Raw genomic sequence first — 18,512 nt, forward strand, 5'->3', positions numbered from 1 at the left:
CTTTGATAAAGTTTGGTTTTCATTCAAAGGAAAACATTTGCGATGGCTCTTAGCCAGTTTGATAAGTTGTTTTCGTAGCACGCCAATGTTATACGCCTGAACTAGCTTTCCGTAATTCCCAAGTATTCGCTTGTTCCGCAGCCAGTGTAGGTAAGATGGTCACAGCCTCACCGTCGACGACGGTAGCACCATTCTTGAAGCATGCCGTCTTGATTTTCACTCTGAACCACACATTCAAAAACCACATAAGTCGGTCTCTGTTTAACTTAAACAACGTGCGGAAGAATTGCTTTGGCAAAGAATGCTGTGTGCTCACACCTGCTCCATCAAAGTAGACCTTCACATTTTGTTTTGGCATAAATTGCCAGGCTCAAGTGGAAGCCTTCATTTTTTGCTCATATTATTCCTATGTTGCTTGTACTAGGCATTATAACAAACACTTGGTAGGCATCGTTTCCATAACATACGATACACCATTCTCTTAAACGTCGGTTTTGTCGGGCCAAGTTCCACGAATGGGCTCATTGACTAGTTTGTGGTGGCGATAACTTGACTCTCAAGTTTTCAAGGTCTCGGCCCATCCGACTTTGCTAAATTTGATAGAGAGACATCCTTTGCACTTTGAGCGTAGCTTTCAGAACAAAACAATTGAATTTTACAACTCCTGTTTAACGATTTCGTCCAAAGAATAAGTTACAACAATTGAATCAAACAATGGCTACGATACAACATGAACGATACATTCATGGCACAACCAACAGAGCAATGACCCCAAAGAAGCAACTCCAAGAATTGTGCTTCTTTGTACACTTATTGAGGATGCTGATTGAAACATCACCAATGCTACTGCTTTTCTCTAACTTGGTGTATTATTATAGTCCGCAGACTCCGGACATTTTGCGGAGCAGACAGAAGAAAATTGACAGAACCTGCATTTCCATCGCTCATCCTCAGGAGTATAACTGGCTTCTCGCTCTCCTAACCAGAACTCAAGACAACCCTGTATTTTATTCTCGACCCAATCAGAGTCGTATGCAAACTCATCTTCACCAAGTAACGAATGATCTTTCTGTAACTCATATCTGACTCAAAAATAGTCATATCAGTATCTTCCCAAAAGTTATTGTGACCAAGCAAATATAAAAGATCTCGCGTATAAATTTTATACTCACCTCAAGAGCAGTTGGTCATGTGCAGAGGGCAGCATGCTACATGTGTTTCTATAGTATCTCACTATGTCATCAAGGGTCTGCGCAACCAAGAGAAATTTTTTACCTATACATGCATGCCTTTGAAGTGGTAATTATCTGAAGAATCTATGTCACACAATTTTGTTTATGAACTAATAAACAAAACAAATTACTAAAAAAATGCATCTTTAATATCAAGTGATTGGTTTTAGAAGCCAGTATAGTGATAACGGGAACATCAAACAATAGAACCCAAAAATCCTGATTTCCTAGACTAAATGTATCTAATAATTCAATGGAGCGACTTTACCTCTGCTGGAAACCCTGAGTTAGCAGTCATCACTCTGATTTCTTCAGATAAGATGCCACGAGGATTTAAGGAAAAAGAAGTGAAAAATTTCTCTGATGGGAATTTATCAGCAACTAAATCATCCCAAATGTACTTGTAGCACATTAATTGAAGCCTGCCAAAATAGAGTGTGACTTCATTTTGGTGCATTTCCTCATCAATGGCAACAAAACATCAGCCCAAAACAGAAGCTAATAAAGGTGCATACCTTCCATTTCTTCGTTGTGGTTCAGCAGGAAGTGTATCTTTCACACGAGTCTTTGTGTCAACTAATATTGGGAGTCGGTTGGTTTCCGTAACAGGCATTCGAATCTCATCAATCACACCCACCATCCATACCCCTTCTGCAAAACCTATTCTGATATCATAAGAAAGTATAGCCAATCATTGAAGGAAAGGAGGTTAAGAAGATCAATGCTCCGATATCATCAATTCTATCAGAGAGAAATAGAGAATTGGCTGTAAGTATAGAGCAAAAGAAAGAGCATGCCTATCTGAAATACCAATATATAAAGGTAAGATGTTTTTCTAAGACTTTCTCAATCAAGTTTCATTTTCAGTACTGATGTTTCAGATATCCAGAGCATTGTCTCATTAGGTCCCAAAAACTACATCTGGATCACCATCAGCAATCACTCATGTGTATTTCATATTATTTCAATCAAGTACATGACAAGCTGTATATTCAGTTAAAGGGCGCCATAATCTTACAATCCAGGATTCATACTCATATCCAACCCATACAAAAACCGCCAAACAAAGGATCAGAGCTGCAAACTTAATCCAGACATCATTCCTCACAGATGATAACTACTTTATGCAACAATAATGACCCATATGATCCATTTATTAATTGATTATAATGGTAAATAAGCCCTAAGAACGCCTTTATCTAACTCATTACGACAAAATGCCCCGCAAAGATAAATTAGGAAATAGAATGATAAAGCTTGGACCTCACTTGGATTGACAGCATCACAATATCAAGTAGCTCCATTCAGGAGGTTAAGGGCCACCTAAACAATGTATCGGGAGTCCAAGATTGAATCAAGAGACGTAGATGAATTAACTTACAGTGGCAGCTCACGTGTCAATCCTTCAAACAGTAATTGATTTACACCAGTTATAAAATTCAGAAGCTTCAGAGCCCATCTATCTTCAGTCGACATGACACGAACTTTAACTCTTTTAACAACCTGCTCACAAATATAAGCAGATTCTAAATGTGCATAGCAAACATGGAGGCCACGGAAAGGTAAGGGAAAGTGCTTTGTACTTTAACAAGAAAGAAAAATGAAATCGGAGTTTTATAAAATCCCGAATTCTAACTTGACTACCAAATTGAAAAATGATTTCAAACTGCTAGGAGTCAGCTAATTCATGCAGGACAAAACCCCAAATAGTAATCACTTTTTGAATGCTCACCTCTTCTTCAAGTTTTGCATGGCGAGCAATACCCGCTTTCATAGCCTTACTCTCTTTTCGCTTGCCAACAAGGAGAACAAACTCCATTTGTTTTTCACACCATTCCTATAATTGACATGTAATGAGAACAAATCTAGGTAAAATATATTTCGACTCGTTAAGATGGATGGACAGAAAACTCAAATTAAACCCTCTCACAGAGTAATAATAGCGTTCAGATTACTGAAGTTGTTTATTCATAGTTACTAGTACACCCCGCGCGCATTACCAATACTATCTGGAATAAACGACCATACATGGAAATTGGAAGCATTCACAAACTCACACCGGAGAAACAGAGATACTCAATCGGATTACACCTCATCTTCGATTTTTCAACCGAAGATTATGCAATTTTCAAATTGGAAATGATAACAAAATGCTCTTGTAAATCAATTTTTTTTTTTTTTTTTTTTTTTTGCATTAGATTCATACGCCTTCGATGTGTCATTGAGAAAAGCAGTAAAATTCAAACCAATCTACTGCACAAAATCATTGTCATCTCATCGCCATACAATTCAAGAATCAATTGATCTCAAACAGTCAACGTAATCATCCATACCCATTACCAAAAACCCCATCTGATTCACAATCAAACATTAAAGATTCAAATTTGACAAATAAAAACCGAAACCCATTTCGCAAAAACTCCTAAAAAAGAATCCCAAAGCCAAGAAACTCCATACCGTGGCAGTAATGTCGGTGACATACAACCCCTTCTTCCTAAACCGGTGCAAAAACGAGTCAGCCACCCGAGTCTTCTTCTGGGCACTCTTCAACCCACCCGAATCCTCAATATCGGGTTCGGAACAACCCGATAGCCTCCTCTTCGACAAAGCCGTGATCGACTGAATAGACCTGACGTTGCCGTGGAACGAAAGCGTTGAGGACCGAACTGCAGGGATGGCAGAGAAGGAAGCGCGAGCGGAAACAATAGCAGCTTCGAGTAGAGCCATCTCTTCCTCGCTCACAATCTCGATTGGGATTTCTGGCACGATTGCATCGTTCCCCTTGTTGTGGTTGAAAGGTGAGTTGGAGATTGACTCGGACGGTGACTCGGTCATTTCGGACGAGTCTGGGGAAATGTGACCGTTAAGAGCTCCACGCTTATGGGGCAAGTTATCGTGGTGGTTTTTAATTTCGAAAGTGTCGGAATAGTTTTAGTTGTGTACGCTACAAACATTAAATTATGGTGCTAATCGCTGCATGTAAGATTTACCAGAAGTTGCTTTTTTCAAAAGAAAACTTGTGAAGAAAAATGGGAGCACAATGGACTGGGCCTGGTCTCACTTTTCAGGTTTAGACTTCTAAGATCATCTTTAGACGTGATTTAAAATAAAAAATTTAAATTTGACAATTTATGTGGCATTTTGATATATTTTAAAATTTTACGTCCCACCCGATATTTCAAATTAAATTATTACGTATTCCATGATGCGTTAGAGTTTTTTTTTTTTTTTTTTAACAGTAACTTCTAATTGATTACGTATTCCTTGATTTACATTTGTTTTCAATCATCCAATGGAATTTCATTCGCATTCTCATTTTACCAACTAAGATTTTGAGTCAAATTATATTTGACTTTAAAAAATGTTAGTCATTTATGACTTTGAAGTTATGTATAAAGTATTTTATATATAATCGTAGAGTTAAAACTGAAACTACCCCCTTTGATTATACACAAGTTTTTTTTTACTCAACGTTTTTACTAAAACACCAGAGTAAAAAGTTAAATTTAATTATTTATGCATTGTGAATTATATAACTTGCACTATTATATTTGAAGATCTCCAATTCACCGAAAAGGTTAAGAGTATATGACTAGAGATAAATGCAAAGTTATACTATTTTTTTGTTTTTGAACCACCAATATTATTTACACTAAGAGGAAGGAGATGGGTTAAGTCTCACAATGTTTTAACAATAATGTAGTTCAAATTCGTATTTGACGATAATTAAACTTAAAACTTCTCATTTACAATATTCAACTCTGGATTTAGAAGCATGACCCTCAATTAAAAGAGATTTTTAATGTGCCCAGAACACAGAGCGGTACACTATATGTCATTATAGAAGATAAGGAAAATGATCTGTATTTCAATATTGATGGCCACTTTTATCATTTACTTCTATCTCACTGCATGTTAATGCTTTTATTGATCATAATTTAATAGTTGTATTTTTGTTCACCACCCTCAAGTGGTGGTAATGATCACCACCATATTTATCATTGTTAGATGAGTTTAAATTTTGAGATTTGTGTCTATCTATTACACATGTCTCGAAATTTAAACTCATTTAAAGGGTGGTAGACATCACCATCACTTGGTGAGCAAAAACATTCCCTAATTAAATGAGATAATATAGCCGAACCCAAGTGGTCTTGAGACCCAGTGGTCCCAGAACCATCTAGAAGTCTAAATAAGTGCTTGTGAGAAGCTCTTAATGACCATCTAATGGTCTAGACAAGTGGTGGAAAAGAGAAGACCACCCTAACTCTGCATATGTTGTACAACATAAGCTTTGAACCAAGAAGAAAGACCACCATAACTCTGTTGTTCTTAGACCTTGGTTCCAACGAAGAAGAAAGACTCTCTCTTCATTTCCCACATGACCAACTCCCCACTTTTCTCTTTCTTTTTTTTTTAATTGTTTTTCCAATCAGTTGTGTCATCTAACATTTTAATTAACAAACGGATGAAAATTACTCAACCAATGCTTTTATACCACATATTTGACGCCATTATTTCTTTTAAAAGTCACTATAAATTCACACGCTCTAAAAAATAGTTCGTAAAGTACTACGAACTCATAATCATTTGAACTTTCATCTACTAAAGCAAAATTATGATATTTTTAATGTTATATGTTTAATAATAAACTTAATTAAAGTAATAAACTCAAATTCTTAGTACAAATACAGATTTTTAAGTGTAAATATCCACATATTTATGTGATATATATAAAAAATTAAATCAGCCTAGTCCGCTTAGGCCGGCCCCCTAGTTTGTTGCCCGATTAGTGCTTAGCGTACCTTAACTATGACCACCCGATGTTAGAATCTTGGATCCACCACTAGATATAACCAACACACTCGTTTTTGAAGTCATCGAACTTAATAATGTGTTGTCTCATTAGTCCTTTTCACTAACAATGTCTATTTTTTAATTAAATCTAAAAAATCTAGAAATATAAGACAGTTCAAACTCATAATAAAGTTTAAGGAAAACTAATGAAAATGACTCCAAATATTCGCATTTTAATCAAAACTCATCCACAAACTTTATTTAATGATACAGGACAAAATAAAAACATAAAAAACACCAAATCACTAGTACAAAAAACAGTTTGCGTCACGCAAAGTCAAAAAGCATTGCCTGAAAATTAGCCCCACGACATCTTCGTCGCGTGCAAACTGTCACGTAAAGTCCGTGAAAGCAGGGTTTGCACAACGAAGAGATAACGTGCGTCGCGCAAAAGGCATTTGCGCAACGACAACACATGTGTCGCACAAAAGGATTTTGCGTGACAACAGAAACTGCGTCATGCAAAGATCTTTTGCATGACGACAACACCTGCGTCACGCAAAATGACCTTGCACGACAAGAGAACCTGTGTCACGTAAAGAGCTTTTGTGCAACGAAAAAGTAATGTGCTTCGCGCATAGAGCTTTAGCGCAAAATATTTTTTATTTAATTTTTTATAAATATTTTAATTAAATTATAAAAAATAATTAATAAACCAAGAAAAAATATTTAATTATAAAATATATGAAAATGTACATACAAGATGTTCGAACATAAAACAAAAATCTACAACAAGCAGTACAAATAAACAAGCTGAATTGGAACCAGCGAAATAAATAAAAAGCTTACAAGCGAACAAACTAAAACTAAACTCTAGAGTGCAGGGAACCCAACTAACCCCTCTTATTTTCCAGCAAAATTTTAGTTGTTCCTTGTCATAACTTCTTCACCAAGAGATCAACATCATGTTCTGGCTCTACGACCAGTCTAAGAGTAGGCACATGGCGGTACTTGGGGGAAAGTGAGAAGGAGAAGTTGGATACTCTGAGAGCTATCAGAACCTTGAGTTCAACCATGGCAAAGTTCTGTCCAAGACACCCTCGAGGACCAACTCCGAATGGCATGTACAAGTGTGGAAGTTTGCCTGTGATCCTATTCACAAACCTGTTGGGGTTGAATGGATACAAATCAGGTCCCTATAATTCTGAATCAGTGTGCAATGTTATCACCATTATCCAAACATTGATACCCTTTGGAACCTGAATGTCCCCGAACTTCATGTCCTTGAAAGCCTCTCTTAACACCACACTAACCGGGGGATATAGGCGCAATGATTCATGAATCACCATTGTTAGTTGCACACATCATTCAAACAATCAAGTTTATGGTAACTGATGCATACCTTCATGTCCTTGTTAGCAACCCAAAGTTGTTTTGCGTAACAAATGTAATCACCATTATCCAAACATTGATACCCTTTGGAACCTGAATGTCCCCGAACTTTATATCCTTGAAAGCCTCTCTTAACACCACACTAACCGGGGGATATAGGCGCAATGATTAATGAATCACCATTGTTAGCTGCACACATCATTCAAACAATCAAGTTTATGGTAACTGATGCATACCTTCATATCCTTGTTAGCAACCCAAAGCTATTTTACACAACAAATGTACACATTCGTCGCACAAAACTGTTTGGCGCGACAACAGTCTTCGTCGTGCAAAGTTTTGTTGCGCAAAATGTCTTTGCGTGACGTTTTGTTGTCATCGTTGCGCAAACACACTTTGCGCGATGCAATTTGCTTCGTCGCGCAAGTATGTTTTTGTACTAGTGTATAGATTGGCGAGCATACCCCCCCCCCCCCCCCCCAAAAAAAAAATCCACCCCCATTGTCAGCTAACATTAAGCCATTATCATTATTATTTTTTTCTTAGAATAGTATAAAGACTTCAAATTGAATAACATTTTCCTAGTTTTATTTTTGTGGTGTTGTTTCCAGTAGTAGTCAAGATGATGAGAGATTTTTCAATGTGCCCAGAATACAGAGTGATACACCACATCTCTATACAAGTTGTGAGATTTTTGTGTTAAAAAATAAAATTTCCCACCACTTACATAATAATAGGTGGTGTAGAAAGTTAAGATTGTAGGTGGAGGAGAAGAGGAAGCTGCAGATGGGCGGTCAATAGAAGAAAATTAAGTAATTGGTATAGAAAGTTAAGAAATTGAAGAGATACAAATAAAATTTGATGAGTATCGAAGAAAATTAGAAGAAGAAAATGTGTTTGGAAGGTGAGAATGTGCCAAGAAAATTCAAGAAGAGGAGAGAGAAGAATGTAGTACTGTAAAGTTTCATAAACAGTGTAGCACAGTTAAATTTCATAAACAGTGTAGTACCGTTGAGTTTCATAAACAATGTAGTAAGTTTCATAAGCAGTGTCATAATTTTTCATAAACAGTGTAATAAGTTTCATAAACAGTGTAATAAATTTCATAAACATTGTGATACCGTTAAGTTTTATAAACAGTGTAGAAAGTTTCATAAACAGTTTGTATGAGGACGCGTGGATCCACTCATCAAATATTTTTTAAAATTTATTTTAATGTTAAAATTATGTTTTTTTTCATTAAAGTTTAAGTTCTTTTGTCCTTTTTATTAAAATTTAAGAGTTTGTTATTAAAATTTAAGTCTATTTAATTAAATAAAATTATAGCATGATTTTTTATTAAAATACACTTAGCCCAAGATCTTGTCATGAAAGTTCCCTAAAGTTTAAAGGTTTGTTATTTAAGCCGATTTATGGAGTCGAATATGACAAAAATATTATTCCTACCATCTATTTATATCATATTTCTAATAGAGAGCAATTGGGCATTTACCACAGTGGTGAAAAACAGTTGAGTCCTTGCATAACGGCGTGGGTTCAAATCATGTCGGTGACTAATCTAATATCTAATATTTCTAACAGAGATGAGATCTATATGTGCTGATTGGCTCTATTTCTAATATCTAATCCTTATAACAGAGATAAAACGCTCTATTTCTAATATCTAATCCTTATAACAGAGATAAAACTCACATGCGTTGTTGAGTTTTACCTTTAATAAAAAGATAATACACAATAATAGTACAATTAGATGATAAATGAAGCATTACTTGTAAAGTAAACACAGTCGTGTAAAACTAGATAAAAACAAAGAATCCTTTAATAAAGAGATAATACACAATAAAAGTACAATCAGATGATAAATGAAGCATTACTTGTAAAGTAAACACAGTCATTTAAAACTAGATAAAAACAAAGAATCTGGATCGTTTCTGAACAGGAGGAGTAGATCGTAGGCAGGTTGGTTTATTCAAGCTGCGTCAAGTGATAACTCTGTCTCTGTCTGTCACGCTCTCACGCTGTGTGCGAATATTTCTCTTTCAAACCCCAACTGTGTCTAAACAATAAACCGCCAGCAAACCCCAAATCTGCATGGCCGACACGTGTCCCCCCTCTCTCCCTCTCCTCTATAAACCCCACACTTCACCCTAAAGTTTAATTCACAGAAATCATCACAGAGAAAGCAAAAAAGAAGAAAAAATGGGAAACAAAATGATGAGGCTTGTGGTTTTGTTGCTGGTGATGTGCTACGGAGTTTCAATGACAGTGGGGTACACTGGTGACCAGGATGAGGGTTGGAGGACAGGGACGACGGAGGAGAAAGAAGATTGGAGGGAGGAGCAGGAAAGCGGTGGGAGGAGGAGGTGGCCGGAGGAGAAGGAGGAGGAGCAATATCCGGAATGGGGAGGGGTACAATCGAGAGAATATAGGTTTTTGCTGCCAGAAGCAAAGCATGTAGTGAAAACTGCAGCAGGAGAGATGAGAGTGGTGATGAGTGCGCTTGGTAGGGCTGTATATAAGCCCATGCATATTGGGTTTATTACCATGGAGCCTAAGTCCCTCTTTATTCCTCAGTATCTCGACTCCAATCTCATCCTCTTCGTCCGCAGAGGTAATCGTATTACTAATCGACTAATTAAGAGAATTTGTTTTCTTAATTTTGCCTTTACTGTTTAAAGGGTATAGTGGATAATGGAATCTTAATTTTTAATATATTTCTTAATTATTTGCTTTTATTTTCTTTTTTGTGTGGATATTTGCATTTATTTTTGTGATTTGAATATTATGCATGCAATTGTGGAAAGTAGGACTTCCAATTTTTTTAGTGAACAATTCCCTTTGATGGGTTGTTTTTGAATTTGATTCTCATGATTTGTGGAAATGAATTATAATTGTTTGGTTGCAGGAGAAGTAAAGGTGGGGTTGATCTACAAAGATGAATTGGGAGAGAGGAGATTGAAGGCAGGGGATGTGTATATAATTCCAGCTGGGTCTCCATTTTACTTGGTGAATACTGGGGAGGGCCAGAGGGTTCACATCATTTGCAGCATCGACATTTCTGAGAGTTTAGGAATGGGTTTGCAGGTACACAACAACAAAAAATATATCATTTCTTAAATTAATCATAAAAAAATCTAATTAGGGTTTACCGTAATTCAAACTTTCAGCATCTGTAAAGTAATTTGAGTGTTTTGGAAAATAATGCAGTCTTTCTTCATTGGCGGAGTAAGCAACCCACAGTCCGTTATTGCTGGATTTGACCATGAAGTACTTGCAAATGCCTTCAATGTAAGTACATCACAGCTTTATTATGATCAGTTCTTAAATTTAAAATTGCTACATATTATTTATCATCATATTATTACGAGTAAGAATCCATTCAAATTGATATATGAAATCCACAAATATGTGACACCAACCCTATAATTTTTCTTGTTAAAATTAAGCACGTGAAATAGTGTGGTTGGCATCCCCGATTTATCCATTAAAGGGGACTCATGCACTTTTTCATGTGCTTTTGACAGAGAATCTAAAGAAGTGTGAGGACCAATGCTCCACGTTTTGTCGAAACTCGGATATTAAATTGAACGGATTTTTATATTGCAATGGGGTGTTCTCCAATTTTCTGTATAATTAACAATAATCCTAGAACACACCAAATTTTGTATCAAATTTTCTCATGTTAGAGCTTAGAGGTACATGAGTTCATTTTTGAGAAGGACTTACATGAATTGGGACCCGTGGTGGCATCATCCCTATCATGCAACTCAAATTTGAATATGGAATATTACCAGTCTACCGCATCATCTCGAAACTCTTTGAGTCTTTGATTACATCAATTGGTAAACAATTTAGTAAACGAATTTGGTGAGTGTTGCACTACCTTGTGATGTATTAAACGTCATTATATGCTTTAATTAGTGTGATCAGAAATTAAAGAAACAAATGCGTGTCCAATATTGCAGGTCACGTCATCAGAACTAAGCGAAATGTTCACAAGTCAACAACAAGGTCCGATTGTCTTTGTGCCCGAATCTCATTCGCCAAGCGTCTGGTCGAAATTCCTCCGGCTGAAACAGCAAGACAGACTTCAAGAAATGAAGAGTATGTTTGACATCCAGCAAGAAGATCATCACCAAGGCAAATCAGAAACATGGTCATGGAGGAAGCTCTTGAACTTGGTGTTTGGCGTTGATTCGAACGAAAACAAGAGGCAAGATGACTACGACAAGAAGAGGCGAGGTGACTATGACAAGGGCAAGGGAAGAGGAAAATCACCGGACTCTTACAATCTCTACGACAAAAAGCCCGACTTCAGAAACAATTACGGATGGAGCATGCAGCTCGATCATTCTGATTACTCACCGTTGGAACACTCTGGAATTGGCGTTTACCTTGTCAACCTCACCGCCGGTTCAATGATGGCACCACATGTGAATCCCAGAGCGACAGAATACGGCATAGTGTTGAGAGGCTCCGGAACGCTACAGATTGTGTTCCCAAATGGGACACAAGCCATAAATGCCAAGATACAAGAAGGTGATGTGTTTTGGGTGCCGAGGTACTTCGCATTCTGTCAAATCGCGTCAAGAACCGGGCCACTTGAGTTCTTCGGATTCACAACTTCCGCGCGGAAGAACAGGCCTCAGTTTTTGGTCGGTGCAGCATCCGTTCTTCAGGAGCTCAAAGGACCAGAGCTTGCAGCTGCTTTCAGCGTGAGCGAGGACCGGTTGAGAAAGTTTATTGATGCTCAGCGTGAGGCAGTGATCTTGCCTACGGCACAAGCAGCACCGCCGTACAAGGAAGAGAGGAAGCCACCGAAGGAGGAGGAGGAAGAGAGGAAGCAGCAGCAGCCGGAGGAGGGAGAGAGAAGAGAGGGCGAGAGAAGAGGGGATACGGGAAGGGGCGAGGGAAGAAGGAAGGATGACAGAGGGGACAAGGGTAGGTTTCAGAGGGTGCCGGAGGTGATCAAGAGTATTGGGAATGACATGGTTATGGGATTTGATTGAGAGAGTCTCTGTGGTGAATAAAGAGTCTTGCTTTGTAGGAGTTTTTATTTTTCAAGGTTATTTAGGAGCTTTTTGTTCATGTATTTAGCTTTTGTACTCGGTCTTGTCTTTCTTCTTTTGGTTAAATTTTGTGGTTATGTTACGTTTGTGAATGAGTTGCTCGCGAATAAGAAATGTACTACTTTCTGTTTTTGTTTGGTGACTATCGGAATTGCTTGTTTTACAGTAAGTGCGATCTCAACCATCTTGTTGGGCACAGAAACTCAACTTGAAATACCAAGAATTGTGTCGTGACTAACGCAATGTGAATGAAACGGATTAAGAAGTGTGGAATGAACGGGGTGAGATTTTATAAACCAGATGGTATACCCTTCACGGTCTCGAGACCCTCAAGAACCAATACTCCTATTGGTCTCAGTCTATACTGTTCTCAAAACCCTCTTCAAACAAAAGTTAAGAAATGTTATTGGTGCTTCCTCGGAACTTTTCATAGATTGTGCCACCTCATATTTGGCACAATATTTTATAATGTTAACAAATTGATGTTAAACTGTGATGTGACAGATAATCTATGAAGAGTTTTACGTGCCAAATATTTTATAATGTTAACAAATTGATGTTAAACTGTGAAGTGACAGAGAGTGTATAGAGAGTTCTACTTTTAAGAGAGTCTTCTTGGCATTTCTCACAGAATTAATTACTGTTGAGAATGAACCCCCAATTGATAGGAGAAGAAATCTTGCGTGGATTTATAAGCAACTTGAGTTACTTCTCATATTATCAATTGGTCTTATGTGGACCCTCTTTCTTCATAGTATTTGAGCAGATTATCCCATGTATGAAGCTCAAAGTGTGCCACATGTGAGGTGGAGAATCCCTAATTAATGACGGTAAGAAGACCTTGTATGAGTTTATAAGTAAGTTAGGCTACATTTCATATCGTTAATTGTTTTACGACGAAACTTCAGTTTTTTAATACAATTGAATATAGTATCTGATACTTAGTACTACCTTCAACAAATGGAATATATGACCCAAACTATTTAGCGAATGGAATATATTTAGTGAATGGGATAAGTCACACACTACAGTGAACAATCCAACAGCAAGGAATTTCTGTGGGCGAGGGAGTAAGCCTCACGCCTACTATGCCAGCAGTTAACAAACAAATGGATGGACAAGAAAACGAAGTTTGATATTGCAACGAATTCATGAGTTTATTATGACATTGCTATGTTCAAAACATGAGGTATTAGTTTGTTATGTGATTCAAAGTTAAGGTGGTAAAATAGTAATTTGCCCTTTTATATTTAATTACATTTGGGCGAGGGAGTGAGCCCTGAATTTGCCCTGTCATCATTTAACAACAAAATTGAATGAAAATATATAGAAGTATGACATTACAGTGTATTTTAAATAGATATGTAATATTACAATGTTTAAAAATGAGGTATGAATTTTTCTATATAAAAAATTCAAAACAAGATATTGACATGATTAAATCGTAACTGTTTAAATAGGAAAATAGAGAAAGGAAGAGAGATTAAGAGGAGAGAAATTTTTTTTTTTTTATTTTAACAAACGATATTATTTATGTTAAGGGGAGAAAAATGAGCTTAACTTTACATTGGGTTAGTAATAATGTGATTTTAATTCGTTTTTGACGAAAATCGATCTTAACTCTTTCACTTGCAAGGTTTGCATGGTTCCGGCGCCGTCTCTGAGTCGCGTGCAAGGCATGCTTTTCTTTTTGGCCAGGTGCAACCAAAAACGTTAGGTATATCTATATAGTACGAAACTGAAGTTGGGGAATAGCTTGCAGAACTTCGTCCGTCAATAATTTTCCCGGAAAATTTTGAAATATTCTCAGCAGCCATGAAAACCCACTCTGCTTCTCTAGTTTTAATCTCAGTTCTTCTCTTTCTTCTTCCAATCCTGACAACCCATACCCAAGCTGAGGTTATAACCCTAACCGCCGACACCTTCTCCGACAAGGTAACAACTCCAAAACCCTATCAAATTCTTCATTTTTTTGCATTCGATTTCACAGATCGAATCTGTTGAATAAGCTCATGAATTATGGCTATGATTTTACCGCTTAGACTCTTCGCCCAATTTCCGCGCAGATTGGGTAGGGCTGTGTTGTGATTATGATGTTTGATGCAGATCCTGTTTTGCAATTTATACACAGTGGAACATTTAATTAGGGTTTTTAACCCTAACCCAGATCCCATTTTCCCTTACTAGCTCATCAATCCCTGGTGATCTTATCAATGCTAATGCCTAATTAGTTTTGCCCTTCTTGTCAATTTTGTTTTAATTTAGTATCGGTGCCAGAATTAAATGGCGATTTGAGTCTATGAAATTGGACTGGAAGTTAAAGTGAAAAATGTTATGTGGGTTTTATAAGAACTGTATGATTCCAGGAAAACAAGAGGCCAATCAAGTAGGAAGTAATTTGGAAAGAGAAATGTATATCTCAAGCTATAGCTAATGAGACATGTATTTCACCTTTATCAACTTGCTGATTGTTTATTTGCGTATGTGTTTCTTAGGTGAAGGAGAGAGACACGGCATGGTTTGTGAAATTCTGTGTACCGTGGTGTAAACATTGGTAAGTTTTCACTACCTCTGCCAAGTTCACGATTAGAAAAGATTATGAAGGATTGATATCCTTACTAGTAATAGCAACATTTGCTTTCAGTAAGAACATGGGTACGTTGTGGGAGGACCTTGGGAAGACAGTGGAAGGCGAAGACGAAATAGAGGTTGGGGAAGTTGATTGCAGTACGAGTAAACCCGTATGTTCCAAAGTTGACATTCATTCGTATCCTACGTTTAAAGTATTCTATGATGGTGAAGAAGTCGCAAAATATCAAGGTACGATTCAAATTTCGTTTCTGCTATATCAGTTGTGTTTCCATTCGTTGTCATCTTTGTGGTGCATAAAATCTTTTCTATTTGATCTACTCAGGCTTACTAACAGCACTTATACTATCACATTATAATCTAAACACTATTTATATGAAATTCCTGTTGAAGTGCCTTGTCTAGAAAATAGATTTTATGTGCAAGCTCCTCGTGGGCTTGGGCACGTATTTACGTGATTCACAAACCCGAATTTGCTTGTTAGTAATAACTTCCAAGAAGAAGAAAGTGTTCATATCAATTTATTCTCAATTCAGATCACTAGCGCTTCCATATTCATTATATGTTCAATACAGATTCATTTGGGAAATCATTATAATTTATGTTGGGCATACAAACTGGCCATCACATCTTGCTATTTTGTGGTATCATTTATTATCCTACAACTTGTTCTCATCAGTTGAAATGTCCTAAGTATAATAACAACACTGGAAATCCATCACAAATAAGAAGTCCTAACATTTGGCTACGTCAACATTGAAAGAGGTAATATAGTATTATTGTGGAAAAGTGGTAAATAGTACTGCACCATACCTTATCATACCCCAATGTTGATAAAGATGTGTGCATGGTTTTATAAATGTTTTTATATTCTTTTTTTTTTTTGCCCCGTTTTATATTTTTGCTGGAGGAAGTGTGAGATATAAATTGCGAGAATGTTTGAGTGGTGCTGTATGTACCTGTGAAAGATTTGGCTGGTTTGTTTAGTATAGCAGTGATAGAGATAATATTTCTTGTGGGACTAATCCTTGGCTTAATTAGTATGTACATTCGGAGAAGGACTTCCATGGCAATGGTTACATCTCCCCTGTGTCATCCCGAGCCGATGATACGTTTTCATGTGTAAGTTTATCTTCACATGGCATGGGATGGCACGGTGGCGATGTGCTCGTGCTGTGGATTCATTTGAAGTGAATTTGATCTGTTATCAGTCCAAATAACTGTTTCATGTAGCTGTATATATTATTTGTAGACTTTGAGTCAAGTGCAGCCCACTAAAGGCTGAGTGTTTAATTTCTTGTTCCAATAACGTATTAGACTTTCTGTGGTATAGTATCTCACTTAGTTATTGTTTCTTGTGCAAATGATCAGGGCCGAGGGATGTTGACTCACTTAAAAACTTTGTCTTAGAAGAAGCCGAAAAGGCAGCAACAAAGGCACAGCTTGACAATGATAAAGAGTTGTAGTGAACTGTCGGGTACACCTTGTGACGTTGGATTGTGAAATCTAATCTTTTGATATGACTCCTTAGTGCTCCACTGGAATCAATCGGTATGTAACAATTGAATGTCTTTACCTGGTGCAGATGTGACTTGCGTGTTGAACCCGCATTAGCACACATGTTGACAGACTCCCAGTATATGCTTGTATGGACATCAGCTCAGCTTCAGGTTCAGCGGTTGGGTTCGGGCACAACAATTTTGACTCGGGGTCGTGACTCCAGTGGGGCAAATACCAACTACAACTGATACATGGGCAACAGCAGCTTGTAGTCATGAATGAATTTAAAAACTCTGTAAGTTTCATATGATATTTGGTTTGGATGTTCGTTAGGTAGGTGTAAATGTCCAATTTTTAAGTTATTGCAGGTTTAATTTCATCACGAATGGTTCGTGGTTGGATTTATAAGTTGTTTTCGGACATGACAAACGAATTTATATTGGAGATTGGAGATCTCTTATTAATTAGTATCATCTTGCTAACTGTCATATATGTTATAAAAGAGCATTCTGCCGAAAGCGCTTGTGCTCAAAATAATGATTTCTTAATATGATACAATTAAGTTACAAATAAGAGTGTAAACGTTAATTTGGCCAGCGAGCAAAAACACTTGCATCTTAGTGAGTAAAATACGAGTTTTTACAACCATTGGCACTCGTTCAACCGGTCCTTGTGGGAGGAAAAAAAAGGGCCGTGCGTGGTAAGTGCATAAATGGACAGAATGTACAACTTGTCCTAATAAGTAAGCACAGATTTCATTGCACAACGATTAGTTTTCACCACAAGATCGATATTTACTAAAAACAGATACACAAAGCTTGTGGGTGCGTTTGTTGTACCGGACTAGCTTTAGGAACTAAGTTGGATTGGCTTGGCTTGGGTTAAGTAGGATAAGAATAGTGAAGTGTTTGGTACAGTGGGAACTAGTACTATGGACTAGTTTTAGGAACTAAGCTGGATTGACTTGGTTTGGACTAAGCAGGATAAGAACAGTGAAGTATTTGGTGCAGGACTAAACTATGGACTAAAATATTTTTAGAACCCAAATTTTTTTTTTTATCATTTTTAATTTACTTTTACCTTAAAAAACAAAAAACAACTAATATTTGTTATAAAATATTATATTGTAGTTATTTAATTTTTAAAAACCTAATTATGTTTTAGGTTTGCAAATCCTCTCCGCCCTTATTTTAATCAGAAGAATAGACCAACTCTTTTTTATTGCAAATCCTCTGCCTCTTCACTTCATCTTCTTCACCTCCTGCCTTTGCACTTCACCTCTCCCTCTTGCCTCTTCACTTCCTCTCACAAAATCAATTGCAAATCTTAAAATCAAAGCATAGAGCAAGAAAGAGATTGAAGGAGGTGGGCTACATGTGTGATTGGCTCAAAGGTGGAGGATAAGGGTTGGATCTGGTTTGGGTTTTCTGGGTGCATGTGTGATTGAAACAACCATGATCATTCCACTGCATTTTTTTTTTTTTTGGATTTCCTGGGTTTTCTAAGTTCGAATTTTGGGAGTTGGTTCTGGTTTTAAATAAGGAACCGCTGCAAATTTTTTGCAATTTTTTTTTTTAATTTTGCGGAATCTGGGTTTGAAAGGGGTTGATGGACACAAGATAGAAGCAGAAGCAGGGAGGGGTGAGGCAAGCAAATTTGGCTTAGCAGTCCGACCAATTTCGGGGGGCCTCGCTAAGACACAAACAAAGCTTTTAGTCCGACTTAGTCTAAGCGAATCTCATTAAATGTAGTCCCATCGTGAATCAAACACAAGATGAAGCCAAGATGTAACCCAGTCTAGTCCATTTAGTGAAGCCGAACAAACGGCTCCATAGTGTTCCAAATTATAGGATACTCGGGGCCTTTTAGTCATCAAATATTGGTTTCCCTTAAAAGGGCCGAATTTTCTGAACTCCATACTCCAGAGCACCAT

General features: G+C 37.1%; 3 protein-coding genes across 3 annotated transcripts; 2 read left to right on the forward strand and 1 right to left on the reverse strand.

Moving 5' to 3' along the window:
• Positions 1-622: 622 nt before the first annotated feature.
• Positions 623-4,123, reverse strand: LOC137716256 (exonuclease V, chloroplastic). The gene is made up of 7 exons (XM_068455682.1): positions 3,690-4,123; positions 2,965-3,069; positions 2,614-2,735; positions 1,748-1,897; positions 1,501-1,654; positions 1,173-1,249; positions 623-1,082 (listed from the first exon to the last, which is right to left on the reverse strand). The coding sequence occupies exons 1-7, from the start codon at positions 4,065-4,067 to the stop codon at positions 857-859; spliced, it is 1,212 nt and encodes a 403-aa protein (XP_068311783.1). The 5' UTR covers positions 4,068-4,123; the 3' UTR covers positions 623-856.
• A 5,497-nt stretch (positions 4,124-9,620) lies between these two features.
• LOC137714723 (vicilin-like seed storage protein At2g28490) lies at positions 9,621-12,588 on the forward strand. The gene is made up of 4 exons (XM_068453866.1): positions 9,621-10,032; positions 10,327-10,505; positions 10,629-10,709; positions 11,387-12,588. Exons 1-4 carry the CDS (start codon positions 9,621-9,623, stop codon positions 12,428-12,430), a joined length of 1,716 nt encoding a protein of 571 aa, XP_068309967.1. The 3' UTR covers positions 12,431-12,588.
• Positions 12,589-14,273: 1,685 nt separating this feature from the next.
• LOC137715863 (protein disulfide isomerase-like 5-1) lies at positions 14,274-17,052 on the forward strand. The gene is made up of 5 exons (XM_068455214.1): positions 14,274-14,425; positions 14,986-15,044; positions 15,135-15,310; positions 16,451-16,556; positions 16,665-17,052. The coding sequence occupies exons 1-4, from the start codon at positions 14,306-14,308 to the stop codon at positions 16,543-16,545; spliced, it is 450 nt and encodes a 149-aa protein (XP_068311315.1). The 5' UTR covers positions 14,274-14,305; the 3' UTR covers positions 16,546-16,556; positions 16,665-17,052.
• The last annotated feature ends 1,460 nt before the right edge of the window (positions 17,053-18,512 follow it).

The sequence above is a fragment of the Pyrus communis genome, chromosome 14, assembly GCF_963583255.1.
Source record: "Pyrus communis chromosome 14, drPyrComm1.1, whole genome shotgun sequence".
NCBI lineage: Eukaryota > Viridiplantae > Streptophyta > Magnoliopsida > Rosales > Rosaceae > Pyrus > Pyrus communis.

Coding starts and splice junctions, on each gene's coding strand:
- LOC137716256 (XM_068455682.1), bottom strand. CDS start 4,067: ATGACCGAGTCACCGTCCGAGTCAATCTCCAACTCACCTTTCAACCAC. Junction 3,070..3,689: donor TCACCGACATTACTGCCACG/GTATGGAGTTTC, acceptor TGTCAATTATAG/GAATGGTGTGAAAAACAAAT. Junction 1,250..1,500: donor ACTCAGGGTTTCCAGCAGAG/GTAAAGTCGCTC, acceptor TTGGTTGCGCAG/ACCCTTGATGACATAGTGAG.
- LOC137714723 (XM_068453866.1), top strand. CDS start 9,621: ATGGGAAACAAAATGATGAGGCTTGTGGTTTTGTTGCTGGTGATGTGC. Junction 10,033..10,326: donor CATCCTCTTCGTCCGCAGAG/GTAATCGTATTA, acceptor GTTTGGTTGCAG/GAGAAGTAAAGGTGGGGTTG. Junction 10,506..10,628: donor GTTTAGGAATGGGTTTGCAG/GTACACAACAAC, acceptor AAAATAATGCAG/TCTTTCTTCATTGGCGGAGT.
- LOC137715863 (XM_068455214.1), top strand. CDS start 14,306: ATGAAAACCCACTCTGCTTCTCTAGTTTTAATCTCAGTTCTTCTCTTT. Junction 14,426..14,985: donor CCGACACCTTCTCCGACAAG/GTAACAACTCCA, acceptor TGTGTTTCTTAG/GTGAAGGAGAGAGACACGGC. Junction 15,311..16,450: donor AGAAGTCGCAAAATATCAAG/GTACGATTCAAA, acceptor GCAAATGATCAG/GGCCGAGGGATGTTGACTCA.